General features: G+C 34.5%; 2 protein-coding genes across 2 annotated transcripts in view; one reads left to right on the plus strand and one right to left on the minus strand.

Moving 5' to 3' along the window:
* LOC149729789 (uncharacterized) overlaps positions 1-25,478 on the plus strand; it is a 77,501-nt gene that overhangs the window by 31,279 nt on the left and 20,744 nt on the right. Inside the window, exons 35-61 of the mRNA XM_089886674.1 lie at positions 320-557; positions 1,512-1,736; positions 2,443-2,559; positions 2,863-2,979; positions 3,965-4,098; positions 5,298-5,371; positions 5,661-5,776; positions 6,442-6,609; positions 9,583-9,701; positions 9,997-10,190; positions 10,536-10,842; positions 11,433-11,584; positions 14,614-14,839; positions 15,136-15,291; positions 17,088-17,346; positions 17,711-17,878; positions 18,485-18,604; positions 18,960-19,097; positions 19,788-20,028; positions 20,533-21,345; positions 21,570-21,807; positions 22,198-22,279; positions 23,290-23,508; positions 23,842-23,999; positions 24,259-24,382; positions 24,732-24,894; positions 25,136-25,346. Coding sequence (XP_089742800.1) covers positions 320-557; positions 1,512-1,736; positions 2,443-2,559; positions 2,863-2,979; positions 3,965-4,098; positions 5,298-5,371; positions 5,661-5,776; positions 6,442-6,609; positions 9,583-9,701; positions 9,997-10,190; positions 10,536-10,842; positions 11,433-11,584; positions 14,614-14,839; positions 15,136-15,291; positions 17,088-17,346; positions 17,711-17,878; positions 18,485-18,604; positions 18,960-19,097; positions 19,788-20,028; positions 20,533-21,345; positions 21,570-21,807; positions 22,198-22,279; positions 23,290-23,508; positions 23,842-23,999; positions 24,259-24,382; positions 24,732-24,894; positions 25,136-25,346 — 5,277 coding nt within the window. The remainder of the gene's footprint in view (positions 1-319; positions 558-1,511; positions 1,737-2,442; positions 2,560-2,862; positions 2,980-3,964; positions 4,099-5,297; positions 5,372-5,660; positions 5,777-6,441; positions 6,610-9,582; positions 9,702-9,996; positions 10,191-10,535; positions 10,843-11,432; positions 11,585-14,613; positions 14,840-15,135; positions 15,292-17,087; positions 17,347-17,710; positions 17,879-18,484; positions 18,605-18,959; positions 19,098-19,787; positions 20,029-20,532; positions 21,346-21,569; positions 21,808-22,197; positions 22,280-23,289; positions 23,509-23,841; positions 24,000-24,258; positions 24,383-24,731; positions 24,895-25,135; positions 25,347-25,478) is intronic.
* LOC149729791 (uncharacterized) lies at positions 11,810-14,263 on the minus strand. The gene has a single exon (XM_089886865.1). The coding sequence runs from the start codon at positions 14,261-14,263 to the stop codon at positions 11,810-11,812; it is 2,454 nt and encodes an 817-aa protein (XP_089742991.1).

The following is a 25,478-nucleotide window of genomic DNA, read 5'->3' on the forward strand; positions in this document are numbered from 1 at the left end:
ATATTCTATTGTTTTTTTGCTTTAAAATTTTAACATTTTCTAATTTTTAAGTTGGAAGAATATTTTGGGCCAAAATTTTACTTTCTCCACCAGGTACTTGTGTAAGGTTCTTTGTATTTTTCATTTTGCTTAAAAATTTGAACATTTTTTTATATTTTTAAATTTAAAGAATTTTTTGGGGGCCAAAAATTTTTACAACTTATCTTCACCGGGTACTTGTCAAAGATTCATTGTTTTTTTTTGCTTAAAATTTGGAACTTTTTTCAATTTTTATTGAAAGAATTTTTTCGCCAAATTTTTTTACAACTTTCTCTACCAGGTACTTGTGCAAGATTCTTCCCCATCTTGGTAAACTTGTATTTGAGGAAGTTACAAAACCCACAAACTTGACACCACCGCCACGCCATACATCGGCTAGCCCTAAAAAGAAATACAAGGTCACCGGTGTATCAAGCTCTGCTGGTGAGGTCATGACCTTTCATCGACCCCTTGTTTACGAAGGCCCCATGTCACTATGGTTACCCCAGCTACTAATGTCCATACAAGCTACTTTACAGGTATGAAAAAATTGCATTATTTTGGTATTAGATTGAATGCATTAGCACAATGGTAAGCGCGTATGTCTCTAAGCTAGGGGTTACAGGTTCAAGGCACATCGATGCTACTTTTGTGGGCGAATGTGTCCTTGGGCAAGACACTTCACGTCTAGTGCCTGCCTTTAAACTAGAGGTTAGGGGTTCAAGGCTTGTCGCTGCTACCATTGTGGTCACTAAAATTGCTCCAACCTAGTGGTCACTAATGGGTTGTCCAAATTGTCAACATACATAAAAACAAACAAAAATACAAACAAAAATAATCACTCACCAAGTTACATATGTATTAACTCGTAAGCTGGCACGAGGTTTATGAAACAGAACACCTGTGTTACAAGGAGTATGGTCGACTGATTAAATCCATCATGGCCCTATCACGACAGAGTAAATAAGTAATAATAATTAAAAGTGAGGGATACCAGGTTCAGAGCTTGGTAATGCTACTTAATTTATTTAACTTTTTGCAAAACTCGTAACACTAATTAAATCCAGTGGTAACTAATGGGTTGTTAAGATTGACATTCATATATGCAGAAGTCGTTCCAGAGTTGGTATTTTGTAAACAACAGCTCTATGTATGAAGCTACTATACACAGTGAATAATAATACACATATTCCAATGCAGTTTTATTTAACTTAAATATATGAAGCTAAATTGCCAGAAGAGCTGTTTTTCCTTTATATTATAGCTGACAGCAACAGTTTATTGGTGCGAAAAATACGCGTCTGGGTGCAATGCGGTGTTGCGGCACCGGTCGCACGAAGGACTTGAATGGGCTTTCAGGGTGTTGGGGTAACATGCCAAATCTGACCTAAATCCCAGGTCCTTGACAAGGACCTTGCCCATAAAGAATAAAAAAAAACAAAAAAATACATTTTTTTTAACTTAAATAAGAAAATTCTGTACAATTTTCAAAGGAAAATCTGCACATAGCTTTGGGCAATGAGGCGCGACCTGCTCAAATTGTTCAAACTTTACGAAGCGCCGGAGCGTCACGTGTTCGCATCAGTCGTCCTTCGTCTGCAGTCTCACAAAGGTCCGGCTCTGATAATATCCCTCGTGTGGCGGTAACTGCCGCACATCAAACATCGGACACAGAATCGTTAGCGAGTGCTAAAGGCCTCCCAATGCTTGATGAGAAGGTAAAAATATTAACAATAACTTTTTTTGTCTCTTCGATTACGGTAGCGAAGATTTAGAAATTTTTAAACAAAATATCAGGATATAGCGACAAAACTACTAAACATGTTTACACATGCTTGTTAAAACAAAATACTAAACACGCTTACAGTTAAAAACATGTTTTAATGTGTTTTAATGATTGTTGTTTTAGCCAAAATGGCAAATTGATGTTTTTAATTTGTGTTTACTACAGCTAGTATTAAGTTTTTAAAAGTAAACTGTATGTATTAAACACTTGCTTAAAAAAAAACTTTTACTGTAGGGTATTTGTATTTTAATCCATAGTATACTACTTTTCTAGGAGTAATAAGCAAAGGCCATAGATTTTTTAGTTTTTAATAAAATCTAGGGTGACTTTGTTAGACATTAATGTAGTAAATGAAATAAACTTTAGCTCTGCTTAAAAAAAATGGATAAAAAACTGAGATGCTAACCTATCTAATGTCATGGTTTATCTATTTTTAGGGTTTTGTTTTTAACTGGTGTTTTAGGTCTTGTTTTATCATCCACACCTGCAAAAAATGAAACGATCAAAGAAAATAATCACCCATACTTGGTAACTAGTAAGCTGGCACGAAGTGTATGAAACAAAACACTTGTGTTATAACGACTGTCACTTCCCGGCCACGCTAGGATAACGTAAGTAACATTTAACTTTCATTCCAGCCCTCTACTATGGCCACTCAGCTTAGCACAACACTTGGAGCTTCTATTGAGCCGACCCAGGTCTCATGGACTTTAGACAACCCCACACAGATAGTGTTGCTTGCCACCACAGTGCAGGTTTGTATCTTATTTATTCCCAAACCACACCACACTAATGTACTATACAGCTATCTCATTTACATTTGACTGCAAATTACGCTTGTTTTAGCGTCTATTGTTTAAACACATTTTTTGTAGGAGTCGTGAGGATATGGTTTTATAATTCTTTGCATAACTTTTGTTTGCTACCAAATGGGTCAAGAAAATAAAATAAAAAATTGTCCCATTTTTTCCACCCTACTATATGTTGTGTTTTTTTAAAACAACGTTTAAATAAATTAAATTATAAATAAATTAATACCAAACTTTTTTACAATACAGATGAATGGGAGCATTCAAGATGCGATTGAAAAAACTTCTAAAGGAGATGACCTTGCTTTAATAAAAGTTGCTGATCTTATTAACAATCAACTCAGTGAAGCTGTTATCATGTTAAAGGTATTTTAAAATTTAGTAACTTCAATTTAGAAATATTAAATGTATGTGTTCTACTTTATTGGCTAGTTATTTTGAAAAAAAAACACAGAAATATTGACTAAACAGTTTTATTGTCATTGTATTCTACATGGGTGGTGTGTTTTGTCAAAACTTACCAAAAAACTTGGATTTGCGCCAGAGTTGGCTCAATCCCCCATTTTCGTTAATGGTGTTATTATTTAAGAAAAATTAGGTTTTTACTTTAACATACCATTAATTGAATAAATGTCTTCAAATAGCTTACATATTCTTTTTACAACTACACCAGAAAATTAGAAATCAAATTTCAATCTGTTTAGCATTACCAAAGTTATTTTTAATTCATTTTTCGGGTGTATTGTTATATAAATGACCAAACCTACACATTAATCTTTGATTCTTTTCTCTTCATTTTTTAAATAAGCTACCCCATCGTTTTCGAAGAGATAAATAAAAATGACATTCATATATGCAGAAGTCGTTCCAAAGTTGGTATTTTGTAAACAACAGCGCTATGTATAAAACCACCATACACATATTTCAATGCAGTTTTATCCAAGTTAGGTATATAACATTCATATATGCAGACATATATGAATGTTATATCGTTTTCGAAGAGATAAATAAAATAATAAATCATGGTAATTTTACCAAAGGATATTTATTCATTAATAGTTACCTAAGCAAGCCTTTGACATTAGTGTAATAACCTAACCTAACTTTTATTGAAGAATTTTTTTAAACTTTGTTTATTACTTATGGGTGAGGTCCTTGTGGAGGACCTGGGAATTAGGCCAGATTTGGCCCATTACCCCTACACCCAGAAAGCCCATTCAAGTCCTTCGTGCGACCGGTGTCGTGACACCGCATCGTAGTCAGACACGTATTTTTCGCTCTATTTTTATCCCTGTGTGCTTAGGAGTTTAATGAAGAAATATGGGCATTTTAATTAACAAATGTTATCCAGGGTATGGAAGATGAGAGAGCAGTGAGGCTGAGAAGTGCAAAGAAAAAGGGGACTTCTCATGGAAGAGAACGTAACGAAGAAGGGGGGAAAGTTGAATCAGATGCATCAGAATCTATAAGAGCACCTTCAACTAGGTAAATATGAAAACGTTTAAATGAGCAATGTAGTAACAGCCGGAATAAATCACAAAGATACATGGTTTGGGGAAATTTTAAAACATATTGTGATTTGGGGCTAATCTTAAATGTAAATGAATGTATGTAACTTGCTTTATCCTTGCATGGCTGGAAATTGATAGCAGTTAAACACAGGTGTTCAAACACCACAGCCCAGCTTATGAGTTACCACGAGTGTAACTTTTTGGGTGGTTGTATTTTTGATTATTTCATAATTTTTTATATATGGCCAACAATTTAGACAGCTTATTAATGACCACTAGACTGGACTAATTGCCGTTAAGTGTCTCGCCCAAGAACGCATACGCCCACAATGGTAGCAGCAACCCTAAAAAATTAAATCAATCTTGTACAACAAAAAACATGATTAAATCTTAAAATGTAAACAAGATTGAATCTTAAAAAATGCAGTCTAGGGCGTTTTAACTAAATGATGAACCTCTGAGGCACACACGCTACTAAACTGTCTATGCCGCCAGACAAATGTCTGCCAACGCTAGACAGCATTGAGTTTAGAAAAAAACCATAACCAACACTACTTAATGGGACATACCAACAAAAATCAAAATTTGTGTATTAGTAGCTTAAATGTGATCTAAAGGTACCATCAAAGTTTCAAAATACAAAACAGCTTTTGAAAAAAAATGAGTTTAAATCCCCCAAATTCAAACGCTGGAGTAAAAAAAGCCCATCTTTATCCATATATAGTGGGGTGGGGAAGACGGGACACATTTAGCACATAATATACAAATATCTTGATCGTGTTTTAAACAATTAACAACGGTATATGGCAGTCGTTAAGATACGTTTTATAATTCTTTAAATTTTCTTTGTTTACTACTAAATGTGACGAGAAAATAGAATGATGGTGTCCCATCTTCCCCCACCTTACTATACAAATTTTCATTTTTTGTTGGTATAGTAGGGTGGGGGAAGATGGGACATTCTATTTTCTCGTCTCCTTTGATAGTAAACAAAGAACTTTTAAAATATTATAAAACCGTATCCTCTCGACTCCCATATACCGTTGTTAATTGTTTAAAACACGATCAGAATTTTTGAACATTATTAGCTAAAAGTGTCCCATCTTCCCCCACAGTACTATATGCCTTCATTGACAATGTAGTTACTGGTACACCATATTGAATATTTTGTAGATCCATGTTAGATGACGACATGGAAGGGGCAGATGACACGTTTAATGAAGATGCATTGGGAGGAGGAGATACAGGTTCGTTACTCGCTTTAATTTTTTAAATGTACCTAAAAAGTGAAAATATATATGTAGACTTTAAATCTTGTAAGAATCGTTCGTAAAATTTTATGTAAAATGTGAAAAAAAAATTATTTTTTTTTTTTTTATATACGGTATTTGTATATTATTTTGTTACTGTCATAATTTATAAACATTTATTTTAAAGTGTAAGTATAACTTACGTTCTTGAATCTTGTCAAAAATTGTATCCAAAAGGCGAAATTTTATCCTAAATTTAAAAAAAATCCCCTCTTGGATTTTTTAGGAGGAGGGCCGATAAACACAATGCAGAGTTTGCTCTTCACTGAACAAGTGAGATCTGGATCAAGAGGAACGAGAGGAGACATATTAGATGGGGATGCGAATGAACTTAACAACCAGGTGAAAATAAATACTATATACTATGCCTAAGTATTGGTTTATATTGTTATTTATAACAGCATTCTTGATTGAGATGAGAGTTTTATGACTTAAATTTGCTCACTTTTGACAGCATAGCATTTAGAATTTTACCAATTTTTTTAACTTAAATTTACATTAGTCTTGTAGTTATTGGGATACATTTCTAAAACAGTCTGTCTAGCAAAAAAATGATAAAGCCAAATGTTGGTATTGCCAGTAGAGCTATTTCACCTTCATGTTATAGCTGGCAGAAACTGTTTACCTTTTTGGGTTATAAAGCACAGACTGTCCCCACCATAAAAATCAGCGTATTTGGTCTAATATCAATGTATTTCTCTAGAATGGGACAGGGTTTAAGGTTATTTATGGGCATGGCTTTACACATAGTACTAATCAGAACTACTAACCCCTACACAACAAACTAAAAAGCACCCCACCACAAATATCATCATTTAACTCGCATAAAAATATCCAAAAAAATAATCACCTACAAAGTAACATACATGGTAACTCGTAAGCTGGCACGAGGTGTATGAACACCTGTGTTATAACGACTGTCGTTTTCCGGCCATGCGAAGATAAAGCAAGTCAAATTCATTCATTCATTCAGCAATGCTTGGTCTACTATCAATGTTTTACTGCAGGATGGCACAGAAGTTAGCAACCAGCCTGATGGAAAGTTGCTTCTCTTCCCTTCCCAAATACAGAAAATATCAGGCTTGATAAGCATTATGACACAACAGAGGGATGTATGCCATCATATGCGGAAATCCATTTTTAATGGCTCAAGTGGCCGTACAGATCCAAATGAGGTAATCTTGTTTTAATAATTCATGTAAACTAAATTTAAAAACAATGTTGTGTTAAAATATGTGGCGGAAAATGTTACATGGAGATTTTAATTTTTTTTTGGTAGCCATTTTGAAAATTATGCATTTATTATAATCTAACGTGAAGGTAGATAAAAGTAAAAAGTGTATGTTAATATGAGATAAGCTTAACAAACTATTTATCTATTAGGCTGGTGTGTTAATAAAAAACAATTATCAAAAAAATGTTTTAAAAATTATTAAAATAATTTAAAAATTATTGTTTTTTTTTAATGTATATGCGATACTTTCCACACTTTTGCTTTTAAAGTGCAGTAAAAAGTGTAGCTTATTTTTTTACATGTCATTCTGACCTTGCAGTTTTTTTCATCACTGCATTAAGATATTAGCATTATTACAGCTATATTTTGGTAATGAAGTCATATCTATTCCCTTAAATAGAAAGATGGTAAAATAATTATTTTTAGTGCATTGGTAACTTGAACGCTAATTGTTTTCTATTTATTAAAGTGTACGGGCAAAATATTTCACTTAAAAACTTGTCAAGAAAAGAAAGAGAACCTTCATGTAAGAAATAGCATTGATTTGAGACACAGGAGAATTTGTGAGCATATACAAAACAGAAGATACAGATTCAGTAGTAACTATTACTAACTATTTATTTAATAAAACTAGAAAAGTACAGTTTAAGCAGTTGTAAATAGTACTATAGTAGTTGCTGTTGGTGCACATACAGTTATAAGCAGTGGCGCAGCCAGAAAAAAATAAGGGGGGAGGGGGTTTTATTCATAAAATTTTCAAAAATTGTTTTTTTATTTATTTTATTTTTTTTTATTTTTATAAGAGGGGGGGGGGTCGCGACCCCCCTGGCTGCGCCACTGGTTATAAGACTATGCTTTGAAGTAATTACCAGGAATAAAACACAAAGGAAAACGTAATATGGTAACATAGCATGCACTGGTTGATCTACTGAGGTTAGATTGCATATCTATAGCAGTTGCTGCAATTACAATTTCAAATTTGACAGCTTAATGCATTCCCTATTTGTTACATGTAAATTTTGATTGTTTGGTTTGGAATAGTGATGTACCGAAGTTTCGGTTTTGGCCGAATCGTGCGTAAAGATTCGGCAAAAACCGAACTTTTTCACAGACAATATAGATACGATTAGCAAGAACTTGCGCAGTTTGTGAGATAAGAATTAAAGACTATTTGCAACAAATAAGTTTAATTCAATTAATCGTCATGCTTTATAGCAATGCTAATCATTTCGGATACGGTTCTATGGGCTATGGCACACGCGCACTTTGATAAACTTCGTCACATTCGCGACTGAATCTGCTCCCGATCGTCGATAAAGAAACACTCGCTTTTTCTCTCTAAATAGTGCACGCATCTGCTCCCGATCGTCGATAAAGAAACACTCGCTTTTTCTCTCTTAATAGTGCACGCGTCTGCTCCCGATCGTCGATAAAGAAACACTGGCTTTTTCTCTCTAAATAGTGCACGCATCTGCTCCCGATCGTCGATAAAGAAACACTCGCTTTTTCTCTCTTAATAGTGCACGCGTCTGCTCCCGGTCGTCGATAAAGAAACACTCGCTTTTTCTCTCTAAATAGGGCACGCGTCTGCCCACGATCCCCTGCACATTTTTAGCACAAAGCAGAATACAAAATGTAAAAGTAAAGTTTTCGAATAATTTTTTACTCTCGGTATAGTTTTAAGCCACTAACTGTGAGTAGTATAAATGCAGGTAAATCGCGATTATGTGAATTTTAATTGATGCAAATATAAGTGCGAGGAGCGAAGCTATCAGGAAATTAGAACCAACACAAATTGTAATGTAATATTGCTAAGTATGGTCCCGGCCGATCTTAGACAGAAGCCAAAAACGTCGTTCTTGGGCACCGTGCGAAAATCAGAGTTTCGTGAATCCCAGTTGCAAGATATTAATTTTACACCTAAAATATTAAATTTAAAATTTATATACACATGTTACGTTATGTAACATTCAAAATCCAAAAAACATTTTATATAAATCCGACATTTTATATACCACAGGGCACAGGCTGCTTGCAAATTAGACTGAGGTTAGCATTTCGTCGGTTTCTACAAGAACAAATTCACAACGATTGCTTCGCTTACTAAGTGTTGAAAGTATGCTATCGCATGCGTCTTCCTTTATTTCCCAAGCCGACGCAGAGCGTAAAATGAGACGCTCATACACAATGTTTTTTTCGTCACAAAAGTAAATAATTTTTTTTGTTTGCGTAACACAGGTTTTGTCAATGGTTACGCCGTTACAGTAAAGAATTTTTAAGTTCTCGAATTAACTGCTCGTCCGTGTTGCAATAAAATTAAATTTATCTAATCCACGCTCGTCCGTCACCGTTGTGCTTTTCTCCCAACGATTTACCTACCCTGTAGTTTTGGTTCGTAAATACGCGCGTTATTAGGAGACTTATGTTTCCCACAACGCTTTATTGCCACATTAAAGACTTATATTGAAATTGTTGATACTTGTGTGTGACACGGTGCCATGATAAAGTATTTTCCTTTATGTCGTTTTTACCGACCGCCCGTCGCTGTAGGTTCGGATGACGTCATAAACGATTCGGTTGATTCGGCCGAATTGATTCGGCACAAATGGCCGAATATTCGGTTTCGGCCGAATCGTTTTTTTAATGATTCGGTACAACACTAGTTTGGAACAACTTAAATAATCACTGGCTGGACTTTAAGAATAGTTAAGTAAAGATGATGTTTAAAAGGAGTTATTTTGTGAATCTTAAATATAAGTTATTCTTAAAACAATGCAACTTAAAAAAGCTTTATTATGTTTAGAAAACAGATTTTTATGTGGATAATTAATCTAATTGTCATTCTTAAAATAATGCAACTTGAAAAACTTCCACATTGAAAGAAAAAATTGTAAAAATACAGTAACTTTTACAGTTATTTGAATGGAAAATGAAACTGCACCACAAATACAATCCTGATAATATGGAAGTGAAGGTTCATGTCAACCAGTGGTGTTTTGATTATGGCTTTGAATATCAAGGCTCTGCAATGAGGTAAAATAATCTACAGTAGGGGTTATGATATAAACAGTATATGCTCACATTTTAGTTGATGTTAATACATTCTAAATTTAAAACGAAAAAAAATGATATTTTTATTAAGTAGCACAAAAATAGTTTTTCTTTATTAATTTTAGTAGTATGTTATAATATGTACAATGATGCCAAAGACTAATGAAAGGGTTGCGTGACTTCTCCAGTTTAAAATCTGCCATATTCAAAATTTACCTTTAAAAATCACATTTAATTTTAAGATCACACCTAATTTTTTACCTAACTTTTGACACAGATATGTTGTAAGCCCAAGTTGTGACCGTGTTCTGCTCTCCATGTGTCAAGCTCTGCAAACCAACACTGGTGTTGCTATTTCCAATTCATCAACCATGTCTGGTGCACCAGAGTCTTTATGTGAACTGTCATACCAACTAGGAAGAGCTCTTTATAATGTTGTGTGCACTCAGTCTGTTGATCATTACATGCTAGGTAAGGATTTGTAATATGCTAATATAATCTAAGGAATTTAAGTTTTACATTCTATTTACATAAATATATTATCCTTAAGTTCAGGGCTTGTCACCACTACCATTGTGGGCGTATGTATGCTTAGGCAAGACACTTAATGGCAATTGCCCCAAACCAGTGGTCACTAATGGGTTGTTTAAATTATCAGCTATACATAAAACAATAATTATCCACAAAGTAACATACATGGTTACTCGTAAGCTGGCACGAGGTATATGAACAACCATGTTATAACGACTGTCGATTTTTGGCCACACGAGGATAAAGTAAGTTGCATTCATTTATTCAAGTCCTATTTCATTACAGGGGACTTGTTCAAGGGACTTGCAGAGACAGGGTGTTGGATGTGTCTCTCCAGGTTCGACTCTCTTTCCGCTCCAGTGCTCTCAGTTGCCGGGCAACTAGCAGCTGAGGTGCAGAAGGCGTTACGAGGAGGAAAGCCGTCAATTACTCTCATGAGTGAAGAGGTCACGCTCTCCCCGACTGCTGCATGTTTTATCACACTAGACGGTGCTAAAGAGCCACAAAAATCAAAAACTGGATTTAAAAGCATGTTAAATGTAGCTGTTCCCACTATGCTTGCTTTGCCAGAGGAATGCTCAACTTATTTTAGGTTTGTTGTTATTTGTTATTGCATAAGTGAGTTAATGCAACCCAACACGCCAAGTCCGGCGCTGTGGTATAGTGGTTAGCGCGCCTGCCTGTAACCCAGAGGTAATGGGTTCAAGGCTAGACGCTGCTACCATTGTGGGCAAATGTTTCCTTGGGCAAGACACTTAACGGCAATTGCTCCAACCCAGTGATCACTAATGGGCTGTCTAAATTATCAGCCATACTTAAAAAAAAAGAAAAAATCCTCCAAAAAATAGTCACCCACAAAGTAACATACATGGTAACTCGTAAGCTGGCAAGAGGTGTTAAACCTGTGTGATAACGACTGTTGTTTACCGGCCATGCGAGGATAAAGTAAGTTACATTCAATTCAATAACATAAGTTTTAATGCAATGTTGGCCCATCAACTGTTATTTTATTTGTAACTGTTTAAAGGCTAACAATATGTCTCTGTTTGATATCCAAGCTATATGGTATTTTAAAACCAGTAATTTTGAAATCAATTAATCTTTAAAATCTTAGACTTTGAGCTAATGTGCTGGTGTGGTAGCTTTATCGAATACAAAACTTAATTATGACATCACATTCAGGACAGTAAATGCAGTTCAACCAGACCGACGTCTGGTTCTTGAGATTCAGCTTCTCTCTCAAGGATTCACTCAAGCTGATCAACTATCAAGGAAACTTTGTGTCTTCCTTGATCTCTGCAGCTCCCTGCTGTCAACCCTACCAACACACCAAGGTACTAGTTTACATTATACTTGTATTCATGAAAGTCTTTACAAATCAGGAGACTTGCTTAATAAACACAGTTCAAAAGTGGACACATTGCAGTTAGAAAACACAGTGAAACAAACATTTGCATTCAGTTATCAAATTTTAATGGGTACCCTAAAAAGGTAAATTTAACTTTTAAAAGTAGGTAAATATTAGTACTTACACAACGAATTACAAAAATATACATTTATTATTTTTGAATCAAATTTAACCCAACGTCATACATAATGAAACACAGTATACCCCACTGTGCATCAAGCACATCATTACTTTCCTCTTTCAAAAATTTTTGTTTCATAAAGTAGAAACCAAGAAAAGTGTTTTTTCGTATTCCTTGAACTTTTTGCTCATCAGTTGCAATATCTTCACAAATAGCTTGAGCATTACATATAAATGATTCAATAAAGTTTTTTGAACAAAAGTGACATATTGCTATTAAAAAGTAACACAATGGTTTAAAATTGTTCACAGGTTTCGCTTGATTTGATAAGAAATTATTTAAAACTAATGCAGCATCACTAAAATATTTTAAACAAAACAAAGCTTTAGCTTGAATAAATAATGTATAACCACATTCCCAGCTGTCAGCATAGTTTTGGTTTAATTCATTCAGCTTCAATAAATGCTTAACCACATCAAGAGATAATTTATATTCCTTCATTCTTAACAAGGCATTTGCATACCGACACATAGCCCACCAGCAAGTAAAAAATCTTATTTTTTCATTTTTTTTGCAGATCAGTCTTCCTTCTTTTATAGTATCATGCATTTCTTTTTTAAACTTTTCCGCTTCATGGGTGTCACCCTTACGGATCAAACAGTAAAGTATGAATGCTTTGGCAACAAATTTCTTTTCTTCATCTTTGCAACATTTTAATATTTTTCTTCCTAACATTAAACCAATATCAGGATGATGTTCAAACAGTGATGTATTAAGCATGACATCACGAATAAATGTAAGTGCAATATCAAAGGTTTTGTCATCAATATTTGTTTTTGTTTCATCTTCTACAAAAACTTTGTAAGTGTTTTTAAACTCTTGTTCCATTCCCAACATACCAAATGCAAGATTCCTGCTGATCAAGGTAGTTACTCTGTTATTAAATTCAACATAGTCTTTACTCCAAAAATTTCCAGTAAGCTGTACTGCCGTTGTAACAAACTGAATCAAGCTTTCCTTTCCCACCAGTTCCAATAAATTTGAAACAAGTGCTTGCAAGTTTCTAAAATCGAAACCAGAAATAACATCTTCTTGCTTCCCACTCTTCGTGTACATTTTCAATCTTATCTCCAATGCCACAGCCACCATGAACTTCAATTTGTGTGTTGTTTCTTTATTGAAAAAGTCCTTTGCTTTTAATTTATCCAGAATATCAAAGCAGGAAGATTCCTGGATGGAATGATATCTTCCAAGAGCAGCTATGAACAAAGTTGCATTTCGGTAAATCAGACGCTTAATGTTGTTGTTTGCAGCGTTGTACCTTAAATTTTCAAACTGAATCCCAATCATCAAACTATTTAAATCCTCGTTCACCTGTTTTTTCACTTGTTTGAAAGCACTGGATTTATCATTTTCTGCAACAACTAAGTTTGCTCTTTGTTTAAAATCTTTGTACAAAGATTGATCACCAGCTACGTAGCAAGTTTTAGACAAAACATCAGCGAGATGATATCCTTCTTTTAAATCGACTTCACTTTCCAAGTATTTTACCATTTCCGCTACTGGCTTAATCAATTCTGTTTTCCAAGGCTTGTTTTTAGTTGGTTGTTGCCTGCCAAGTGGCATTTTACTTGTATGTGGCAGCATGCTATCAAAGCAGACTCCTCTGGGAAAAATACTATCAAAATAATAATTTTCGTTATCTTTGTTAAGTGTTGGAATTGCAACAGCAGGAATTATGGTTTCTCCGAGGTTAATAACAATAATGTGAAAGATAGTGGTAAACCACCTGAAGTACCGCATAACCTTTTTTCTTTCTGTTTTTTTATGTTTCTTTCTTTTTATGTTCCCAACTTTATCATCCAGAACAATAACATGCTCAAAATCAGAATACAGAGTAATCTGGGCACGAGCTAATGACCCCATCCCTACAACTGTGTATTTACACGGTGGCTTCCCCATGATCTTTTCACATTTGTCAGACACATACTTCATTAACTCTGTGTAATTTGCGGTAACATCATCTTGCATCTTTTTCACCCTGTCTATTTTTTGTTTCTGTAAAGCAACAAGTTCTTCTCCTTCTACATTATTAGGTATCAATGGAAGATCAACAGTGTTTAATTTTTCCCTGTAACTCACAAGCTTCTGTTTCACTTCTTTGGAAAATTCAACCAAATTTTCTTTATTCATCTTAGCTCTTGCTACTTTAGGAACAGTGCTGCACAAATCGTCTAAATTTTTCTTTATTTCATTATTTTCCTTGTCTCGAATAATGGCAGCATTGAAAACTACAGCACTGCGAATATAGCTCAACTTTTTATATTTAATATTTGCCGCATATAACTTGCCTATTCCATGAAGAGCTTGTGATGATTTCTTAAAATCTTCTTTATTACCATTATCGCAAGCCAGCTTAAGCTGTTTAACCAGTCTGGCTTCCTTCTCATATTGTTCACTGCTATCTGGGTTCATTTCAGCCATTGTAACAAATACAGCGTGAAAGAAATGGCGTGTCAATTCTAGTAATAAAAATGACGATATGCTGCATTTCATTTATATTTCCTTAGTGTGTACACTGTTATTTGTGGTTAAACCTGTTCCTCTATCATTATCTTCTAATTGAATATTAAACTTCTTCTTCAAAATATTAAATTAATTATTTGTTTAAAAAAGTAAACATTGATGTCTAACTCACATGAGTGTTTGCCCTGTAACTAATGGTGGGTGCACTATGTACAAAGTAAGGCTTGTATTAATTTAGAGCCGTTATACTCGTCCTATGCCTTTTAAGGTCGATTTAACACAATTCATCAAAGCAAGTATATTAACAGAACATGACCCCGCAATGAGGGAGAATTCTTCAGCTGCCGAGTGCAGCAAACATGGTATTGGTTGTCATGACAACAGCTACACCTCCATATCACTAATGGAACACGTGATCACGGGAGCTGGAGTTGTGTTGGATGTTTTGTTTCGTGAACAGATTGAGATGAAACATGAATATCGAGAAGTCATTGCTTCAAAAACAAGAAAATTTGCTGGAATATGGAAACACAGGTTCGTTGGTTTATGATTACTGCAGTTTTCAGAATACCTGCAATTCGCGGTTAAAAATCTTTTCATATTTAGATTTACCGATCTGCAAATAACTAGTTTTTCAACATGTGAGTTCAGGAAAAAATCTTGCCATAACTTTGTCCTATTTTACCTTACGCAAACATTAGAAAGGATATTGCTTAAGGAATACACTGTGTCACAAGTGTCACAAGTGTCACAAGTGTCACAAACTTGTGTAATGATTTTCTTGAATTGAAATGTAGAATTGAAACGGAGTTACATAATTCCCTTTACAGATCAAGTCTTATGTCAAGTTCTGGAGGTCTTGTGCCAAGTTCTAATGCTGCAGATGATAACGGTCACGATGGCCTACTTGGAATCGGAGTGTCTGCATCCTCTTTGGCGCCATCGGTTGATCCTACCACTCAGGAAGCTATTCAAGCAAACAAGGAGTAAGTTTATGGTCGTCTAAGTTTGATTTGTTGCTTAAAATGAAACTACTACAGATTTTTTTTTCTTTTGTTAATTGTTTGTATTGATTTTCATATGTGTGGAATTTGATTGTAATTAGATTTTCATTTGTGTGCAAAAACTGGACCATGTTATGTGAGAGAGAAGTACTAGGCTTTATTATATAGTAGGGTGGGGGGAGATTAGACACGTTTTCATTTGATTTTCTCATCACATTTGGTGGTAAACAAAGAAAAATCAAAGTAATTATAACCATGAACCACTGTTAACTTTTTAAAACACCCTAAGGACATTTGGATATTATGTGCTAAAGGTGTCCCATCTTCTCCCACCCTACCATATCATTCTCTCTCATTTGTTCTTACTTAGCGCTAAAACATTACGCGGGCATCATATTGTTTACCATGAGTAGTGGACTCAATTACCTCGTGCTTGGAAGTTCCCGAATTAAAACTAATATTTAACATTTTGCTGTAGTTCCTAGAATTTTCAAAATTAAAACTAATATTTGGCAACTTTGAGTTCAACCTTGTTTCTGTTTTATTTACGTCACACTCATTACTTAACAACCACTTTTGACTCCTACTGATACAGTTTGTTTACTATACAGTTATGTTTGCCAGTCAAACATACACAAGGCACACACTTGTATCAAACAGTGTAGTTAAACTGCTAGTTCATATTTGAATGAATGAATGAATGAATGTAACTTACTTTATCCTCGCGTGGCGGGAAAACAACAGTCGTTATCACACGGGTTTAACACCTCGTGCCTGCTTACGAGTTGCCATGTATGTTACTTTGTGGGTGATTATTTTTTTGGATTTTTTCATTTTTTTATGTATGGCTGATAATTTGGACAACCCATTAGTGACCACTGGGTTGAAGCAATTGTCATTAAGTGTCTTGCCCAAGGACACATACGCCCACAATGGTAGCAGCGACGAGCCTTGAACCCATTACCTAATGGTTACAGGCAGGCGCGCTAACCACTACGCCACGGCGCCGGACAAATTTTAATGTTATCAACATATTTGTTTAATATTTCCGGCAATTAAGTTATTACATATCGGCAGTTATACTACTACAAGTCAATCTCTTCCTTTTTGTTTTATTTAAAGCATAAATTGATTTTTTGAAAAAATGTTCGAAGTTTTAGAGTTTTTTATTCTTAGTTTTGCAAGCTATTTATTATATGGGTGATTATATATACATGGTAATATATATAAATGTACAAAATTTATATATATATTTACTCTTACAAATTCTGTGTTTAGCACATATAGAGTAGGGTGGGGTAAGATGGGACACCTTTTTGTTCGATTTTCCCGTTCCGTATGGTAGTAAACAAAAACCTTCGATGAATTTTAAAACCATTTCCCCACAACTTCCGCGTACCGTTATTAATTTTTAAAATACGATCAGGGTATTTGGATAATATGTGCTAAATGTGTCCCATCTTCCCCCACCCTACTATATAATAGTATACATACATTAATACACATATAGGTTGAACTACCATGTCCACATACAACAAGTCTGCAAAACACTGCAAACATGGCTTACACTCAGTGGCACAGCCAGGGGGTTTCGAGGGTCGTGACCCCCCTTTTAAACCCCCCCCAAAAAATTTTTTTTTTAAATAAAAAAAAAATTTGAATTTTTTTTTATTAATCCCCCCCCCTCCTTTTTTTTTGGCTGCGCCACTGCTTACAATATACAGAATAATTTCTTAACCTAAATTTAAATCTAAAACTTCATCTTTGCTCATATTTAGTCGGGAGGTAGTAGAATCGGATGCGGAAGCAATGAGGAAGATGGAAGAGGTTGCTGTTGTCACTGCTCTCCGCAACATCCTCGCTCCTCGCCTCCCAATGAAAGAGGATCGGAGCTTGGTCTCCACTTTTGTGATGGACTTATGGCCGGATGCAGATGTTGATTTCGGATTAGAAGAAGAGGAAGAAGAAAGGACCGAAGTCCCAAGAGGAGAGTTTACTTCTCCTCCAGAAGACTGGGATGAAGAGATGAATGCTGATGTAAAGACTTAAATATCTTTATAATTAGCCTGCTAAACTGTTAAACATTAAATTTATATGCATAAAATGTTCTGTATAATGTTCTGGTATGTATAACTTTAGCAATAGTTTTTTTTTAGGTAAGTGATTTTTATTCATTTTCATCATTTACTAATTTTTTTTAAGTAAATGGTTTTATTTTTTTTATTTATTACTAATTAACAAAAGATATAAACAGTATTACAGATTGTGGTCTACTGTTCAAAGGCTTTGTTGGATTCTTGTGTTTCAACTACACATCTGGTAGTTTAAAGTAACACCAATGAAAAAAAAACCATAAAGATTTGAAATAACAATTATTTTACCAAACTCTACATACTCTTAGGTGACCATCCCAGACAACATGGCAGATTCCGAAACTCGACCTTTTGACCCAAAACTACCAGAGCATGAACCAGTAAACGACGTTGAAGCTGCTGTTGCCATAGCAACAAAGGAGTGCGGGTTGAGCCCAGCTGTAAAGTTTCAAGCGAAGGCTGCACAACTTACTGAGGTTAGTACTTACGTGAAGGTAAATTAAACTTATATTGATAGCATTTTGGGCGCATGTGTCCTTGTGCAAGCCACTTAATGGAAATTGCTCCAACCCAGTGGTCACTAATGGGTTGTCCAAATTATCAGCCATACATAAAAAAATCCAAAAAAGTAACTATCCTCAAAGTAACATACATAGTAACTCGTAAGCTGGCACGAGGTTTTAAACCGAAGTGATAACGACTGTCATTTTCCGGCCGAGCGAGGATAAAGTAAGTTACATTCATTCATTCACATTTTGCATTTTTTTAACTTTATAAATTCACTGAGAATTTATTCACATATAACCGTATAACCTTGTAAGAATTCCCTAACACCTTAAAAATAACAGTAAATTTGGAGTTCTAGTGATTTAATCATATTTTTATGTATTTGAAGAAATTGACATATTTCATTTTTCTTTTTAAGTCAGTCTGTCTATGCAATTTTCTGTAAGTTAGTTAAAATGCTTTATTTATAGTAAAACAGTGAAAATTTACTACACATCTGCATTCTGCAATCTTTTTAATACAAGTTACTTTTTTTCTATTTTTTTTTAATTTTGGTTAATTTTATTATTTTTCAGCTTTCTGAATCCATCAAGTCAGTAATAGTGTGTGGAGGTGCGGGGTGTGGGAAGTCTAAGTGTGTGGAGGTTTATACACAAACTCAAAAGCAACTTGGGTTCCATGTTATTTGCAAAAAGGTGGTAACTCTTTACATTTACTGAAAAAAATTGTGATTGTCCTAAAATTAAAAAAAAAATTGTGATTGTCCTAAAATTAAAAAAAAATTGTGATTGTACTAAAATTAAAAAAAAAATTGTGATTGTCCTAAAATTTAAAAAAAAATTGTGATTGTCCTAAAATTAAAAAAAAAATTGTGATTGTCCTAAAATTAAAAAAAAATTGTGATTGTCCTAAAATTTGAAAAAAAAAATGTGATTGTCCTAAAATTTAAAAATAATTGTGATTGTCCTAAAATTAAAAAAAATTGTGATTGTCCTAAAAAGTTTTTTCTACTATAGGCAACAAATGTATGTTTGTTTTTTGTCATAACAGGTTTATATAAATGCAATTGATTCACAAAGGAAATTGTTTGGTTACTTTGAAAGCCCCACCAGAGAATGGAAAGATGGGCTAATGCAAACACTACTAAGACCTCATTGTCTGGGACAAGACACGCCTACTTCTACAGAGGTAAACCAAGACTGTAATGTCATTCGGCTTAAATAATATGTTAAAATTCAATTTTGATTTTTTTGTTAATTCAATTTTGAGTTTTTGCTTATAATGTGTTAACCTTCATTTAAATTTCATGTCTATTGGTGTATTGTTGCATAGAATCTGTGAATACAATTAAATTCTTACTGGTTTCCTAAAACTTTGTCCCAACAAAATGTTTGCTGTTTCAATTTTATATGATGAAAGTATTACTGGGTAAACAAAAAAATATTAATTGCTAAATATAATGGACTTTTCTATATTTTGTCGGGAAGAAATTAATACTAATATATTTTAAAAACAATATATTCGTTAATAAACTATCTATTGAGAATTCTATTTGGAGCTATTTAAATTTGAGTCATGCTTTAAATGACTTGTGTGTAATTTGGGTAGCTTTCATTTATTTGCAAATAATAGATGCATCTCTAAAAGTCCTTAACAACCTCTAAGTGTCTTTACCCTTCCGGGACCGTGGTAAAGTGATTAGCGCGCCTGCCTGTAACCCAAAGGTAATGGATTCAGGGCTCGTCGCTGCTACCATTGTGGGCATAAGTGTTCTTGGGAAAGACACCTAACTTGCTTCAACTCAGTGGTCACTAATGGATTGTCCAAATTGTCAGCCATACAGAAAAAATAAAAAATATATTCTTTTTTAAATAACAGAACTCGTTGAAGCCAAATGTCTTCATCCTCCATGTGGATGGGAAGATGCGAGCAGAAGACACTGATCTCTTTCTTCAGATCCTCCGGACTCAACCAGGAAGTGGATCATGGCTCTCTCTTCCCAACAATGAGAGGTTGCGATTGCCTCCGGATCTGAGAGTGATCTGGGAGATGGAGAACCTTGCATCACTTGATCCCAGTGTGGTATCTAAACTTGGATTACTGGGATTCAATTCAACAGGTGAACGAAAAAAAATCCCTCCTATTATATTATTACCGTTATTTTGTTTGCATCGATTCTCTTCTGGTGCTATTTTTAAGCAAATACTTAAAATAGATTTTACTAAAACTACATGTTTACTGTTTTTTTTTGGTGGTTTATTTTTTTACAGCAATTATTTTCTTAATCAAAACATCTTTAATAAGCAACTGTTATGCAGAAACCAGGGGGGGAATGAATATAATTAAATAATTGATCACCCACAAAATCACCCACAAATTAACATATATGGTAACTCGTAAGCTGGCACGAGGTGTTAAACCCGTGGGATAACGACTGTCGTTTTCCAGCCACGCGAGGATAAAGTAAGTTACATTCATTCATTCATTCAATTGGCATTTTCATAGAAGTTGTTGCCTAATCAAATTATCAAACGATTAAAATTGCTCTACCTGCCTGCCTTGCTGTAGGATACTCCCTTGTAGAATAGATAAGCTAACAATTGTTTTTTCGTTTTGTATGCAGAAGTAACCTGGAAACTGCATTTAAACCACTGGCTTCAAAATCTTCCTGATTCCATTGTAAGCATCACAAAGGACATTGTGATGCGATACTTGCCCACACTGGTGAATCATTTCAGCAAGTTCACTGCTCCTGCACATCTGGTTGATAATGGAGCTATTCAACTGCAACAAACAATTCGATTATCAAATCAAGCTATGACGGCAACATTCTGCAAACTTATGGACTGCTTCTTACCACACAGCGAGGATGTTTCACCAGTAGAAAGAGAAAGATTTGTCGGCTACTGCGCTTTCTGGGCGTTCGGTGGTACTTTAGAGGGTGCTGGACGGGATTCCTTCGCATCTTGGTGGAGTGAGACATGGCCGAATTTGTTCCCAATTAATGGATCTGATGTTTGGAGGCAATTTGTGGATGCGGAGACACGATTATTCGCTCGCTGGGAAGATCATCTTCCTCAGTTCTCAGGGTCCAGTCTGGTTAGCAGCGCATTCGTGCCTACACCGGATACATGTCAGCTTACTCATATTGTAGGGGCTTTATTAGATGCTGGACATGCAGCTATGATTGTGGGGCCTCCTGGTTGCGGTAAAAGTGCTTTAGTTCGTGAACGAATCCATACCGTAAGCTCTGGGGAAGTGGCAGAGGTTTTGAGTCTTTTCCTTCACTGCAACAGGCTCACAGAAGCAGGCACGCTGTGGAAGCAAGTATCTCAACACTTAGAATGGAAACACGGGGTTACTTATACACCACGAGGAAACAAGAAGTTACTTTGTATGGTAGATGATGTAAACCTGTCGCGACCGCTTGGAACCGGTATGCTGATTTTCTACTTTATTTGATCTTGATCTTGTCTTTATTTGAATCTTGCAAAATGCGAAATTATGTTCGATAAAGTTATGCTTTTTAGTTTAATGCTATTTTTTAATAACGATTTTCAAAACAAGTTTTTGCTAATTTTTATTATAAAAAATTTCATGCTGTTTTTATTAAAAAAATTTTTAAAAGATTCATGCTGTTTTTTGTTGCGTTTTTCACAGAAAATGAAAACATGGGTTTGCAATCGGCTTGCGAATTAATCCGGCAACATCTAGATGTAGGAGGAGTGAGAAATCCTAATACTAATAAATGGCAACAAGTGAGCAGCACCTCTTATGTGACGACCTGCAATCCCAACCACACGGGGACCTCGTGTGCCATGAGTCAGCGCATGACACGGCATTTTTCCGTCTTCTCATGCCCATACCCTTCTGCTACCTCCCAACATGCTATATACAGGTAAAATATTGTACGTTGTAACGGTCACGTCTTTTATCCAAAACATTCTTTCTTTTTTTTATCAATAAGCGTGTTTTAACAACTGTTGTTTTACCGTTACTACCCGTTTTTTTTTCGCTTTTGTCAACTATCTTTTTTGTGACCGAAAAAAAAAAATTAATTTATTCATATATATTGTTTTACGAGTGAATATCTAATGCCATCTGATTGGCGGAGTGTACATATGGTTCAGCTATTTTTAAGAGAACTCCTGCAATAACTAAAACAATAAACAAATTTTTCTAAATAGCACACCACTTAATTTTTACCTCCAATTTTCTTTTTCGTACTTTATAAATTTTAATTCTTATGCGATTGTTTTAGTAATTTTTAACATTATTTTTTATATAGCACCTTGGTCCAAAGTCACTTTTTGGTGGAACCTTCCTTATCAAACAGAACAAATAACATTGAAAGAGACCGTGCTTTCCAGGTATTGCGTCCAAATTAATTTCAACATGATATAGTAGCATTGTATTTAACTGTGATTAATATACTGTTTTTGCTGTATAACTTTGCACACATATTTATTGGCACTTGGAAACAACTAGGGATGCACATTACAGAATAATTAGGTATTCTAGAATATCCTAGAATACTTTATTTCGAATCTAGAATTCCGAATCTAGAATTTCGAATCTTTTTTTATATTTATAGGAAAAAATAATTTTACCCACATAAGTCAGTTTATTGACTCTTTCATAGCAGCCTTGTTGGATCATGAGCTGTAAAATTATCAAAAATTGTACTATTGGGTATTTTTTGCGTCATGAAACGTTTAGCAGGCTATGAAAAGACGTTGTAAAACGTTTACTCTCGAAAGTCCCACAAACACAAAAATATTTTTTTTTTAATTATTAAATTTCAAAAATTGTTAATATAGTGTATGAGATGACGTGTGATGACGTCATTAAACAGAATAACGAATCCCGTAATTAGATTCGAATACAAAAGGATTTGAATCTCATAGATTCGAAATTCTGTAATGTGCATCCCTAGAAACAACTCAAACTTTTGTTGCGCACCATGTATGATACCAATAACAATATTATGCTTACCATGGTAAAAAAGCAAGCTTGATTGTCAACTAGTTGCTTATCAATCATCGCTGCTACCATTGTGGGTGTATGCGTCCTTGGGCGAGACACCTAACGGCGATTGCTTCAACCCAGTGGTCTCTAATGGGTTCTTCAAATTATCAGCCATGCATGAAAAAATGAAAAAATCCTTTCAAAAGAATAATCACCTACAAAGTAACATACAGGGTAACTCGTAAACTGACACGAGGTGTATGAACACCCGTGTTATAACTACTATCGTTTTCCGCCCACGTGAGAATAAATTAAATTACACTTATCCATGACACATGCATTTTAAATCTAACACCCTTTTTCTATATTTATTTATTTTTTCTACTTCTCACAAACACTGATATCTCTACAGAACCTACTATCTAGCATCACACTTGTAACAGTCGAGCTGCAAGAGCGCCTACGGGGTATGTACCTCTCCACACCTGAGCGAGCACACTACACATTTGCGCTCAATGACCTGGAACGTATTTTCCGTAACCTCATGCTCTCACTTGGTCCCGACTGTCACCAGAGGGAGCTATTGTTGCTATGGCGACATGAATGTGATTGGTCGTATGGAAAAAGAATGGTATTTTAATTTAGATGTTTTTTTCTTCTTCAATTATCAATGTACTTTTGGTTTTTGTGGTACAAGTGTTTTTGGTGCATCCTCTACCATTATATTTTGTTTAAACACCAATCTTGACTATTTAAAACAGTTCCACTAATTTAAAACATTCAAACCGATTGTTTTGAAAATGCTACTTTAAACCCAGTGGTCACTAATAGATTATCAACCATACATAAAAAAAATGCTTCAAAAAACTAATCACCCACAAAGTAACATACATGGTAACTTATAAGGTGGTACGAGGGGTATGAGGATAAAGTAAGTTACATTCATTCATTTATTCCCTATCAGGTTTCTGACGTTGATTGTGAAAGGTATCTACAAGCACTGGATACAGCAGTTCGGAAGCATCTAACAGAAAATAAATACCTTCCGCTAGTTTTAGCCTCCAAACAACCACTTTTCAGCAGTGTTCGAGAACTTGATAGTGGCTTGGTCACTGCTGGCAGGTCGGGTTCAGTTTTTCATGTCATATTTTTTTTAATGGACATAATTTTAATGGACATAAATTTTTTTTAATGGATCATAATTTTTAAAGTAACCGTTTTAAATATTTAGATAAGTTTGAAAGCTTTCTAGAATATTTTTATCATTTTTATGAAGAAAGCTTCTGTAAATTTTATAAAAATATGTTTCAACATTTTATCCATGTTCTCTTTAATATAAAATTGGCAATCCTTATTTTTAGAAAACTAATGCGTGTTTTAGACATTTTGGTCGAAATTCATCAAGAGCATCTGGTTCCGGCAATAGCGGAGGTCATGTGACTGATTATTACAAACCAGCGCAAAGTGAGAAGGAAGTCCAGCAACTTTTAATGGAAGCTGTGAAGGTAATATTGCATTTCCTATTTTAAAGAAAAATATCGATTCCAATATGTTTTCAATATCATTAATACTGTATTTTTCCCTAATGTGTTGTTGTGTCAGTTTTAAACATTTTTTATGCAGTGTAGCTTCTTAATCAACCCAATTTTTATAACTGTTATTTAAATTCACTAAAATTTGTAACTATTTGTAAGGGTATATATTATACTTTGATCTTTAAATGGAAGAGGACCTATTACTATAGTCTTATATATGTTTTGTAACTTTAGGGTAGGTCATGCATTGTGGAACACATAATACAAAAATATCAAATATTCTGTGCATATTTGTGATACAAATTTACATTTTCAACAGGAATACAACAAAATCAATGTTCAGATGAAGCTGTCACTTTACAGTGACACCATTGCACTAGTTTGCAGGTTGGCGCGAGTCATACAAAGTCCCCACCCCATCTCACACACACTTCTGTTTGGTGATGGCTGTCCAGTATTGGCTCAGCTTACAGTAAACCTAGGTATGCCAATAAACCAACAATTTTTAGTTAATTACCTAAAATTAAAATACAGGTAAAATTTAACATTGTTAGGCTTATAATTACATAAAAATACTAATGTGTAAGATAAAATATTCCAGAGTTGCTTTTACATTTTTTAATTTATTTCTTTTTTTTTTCTTTTTTTGATGCTTATTTTTGCTTTTTAAATGTTTTTTTAGACTTCCTTTTAATTTTTATTTTTTGATTTAATTTCCTTTAGCTGCACATTTGGGAGGTTTTCGTGTGGTAACACTGCCTCCAATCATTGCTCCTTCTACCACCGACAGCCATTCCCACAACATGGTAGGGCCATCCTCATCATCAGATCTTGAGCGCACACGTTTAGCTCACATGAAAAAACACCTTGTTCAACTTTATAACCAAGCTGGAGTGAAAGGAGAAAAGCTTGTGTTTTTACTACATGATGACAAGTACTAACTCAAACATTTTATTGTAGAACTGTAAACTTTACAATACTGCATAGAGATTGTCTACTAGTCAAACATTTTTTTATAGAACCTGTACAGATTCTCTCTAAAATTAAAATTTATCTTTTTATTCAT

This window comes from Ciona robusta, chromosome 10 (assembly GCF_009617815.1).
Source record: "Ciona robusta chromosome 10, ASM961781v2".
In the NCBI taxonomy this organism is placed as follows: domain Eukaryota; kingdom Metazoa; phylum Chordata; class Ascidiacea; order Phlebobranchia; family Cionidae; genus Ciona; species Ciona robusta.

What these genes read in the sequence shown, in the direction of transcription:
- LOC149729791 (XM_089886865.1), bottom strand. Translation starts at nt 14,263, where the DNA reads ATGGCTGAAATGAACCCAGATAGCAGTGAACAATATGAGAAGGAAGCC.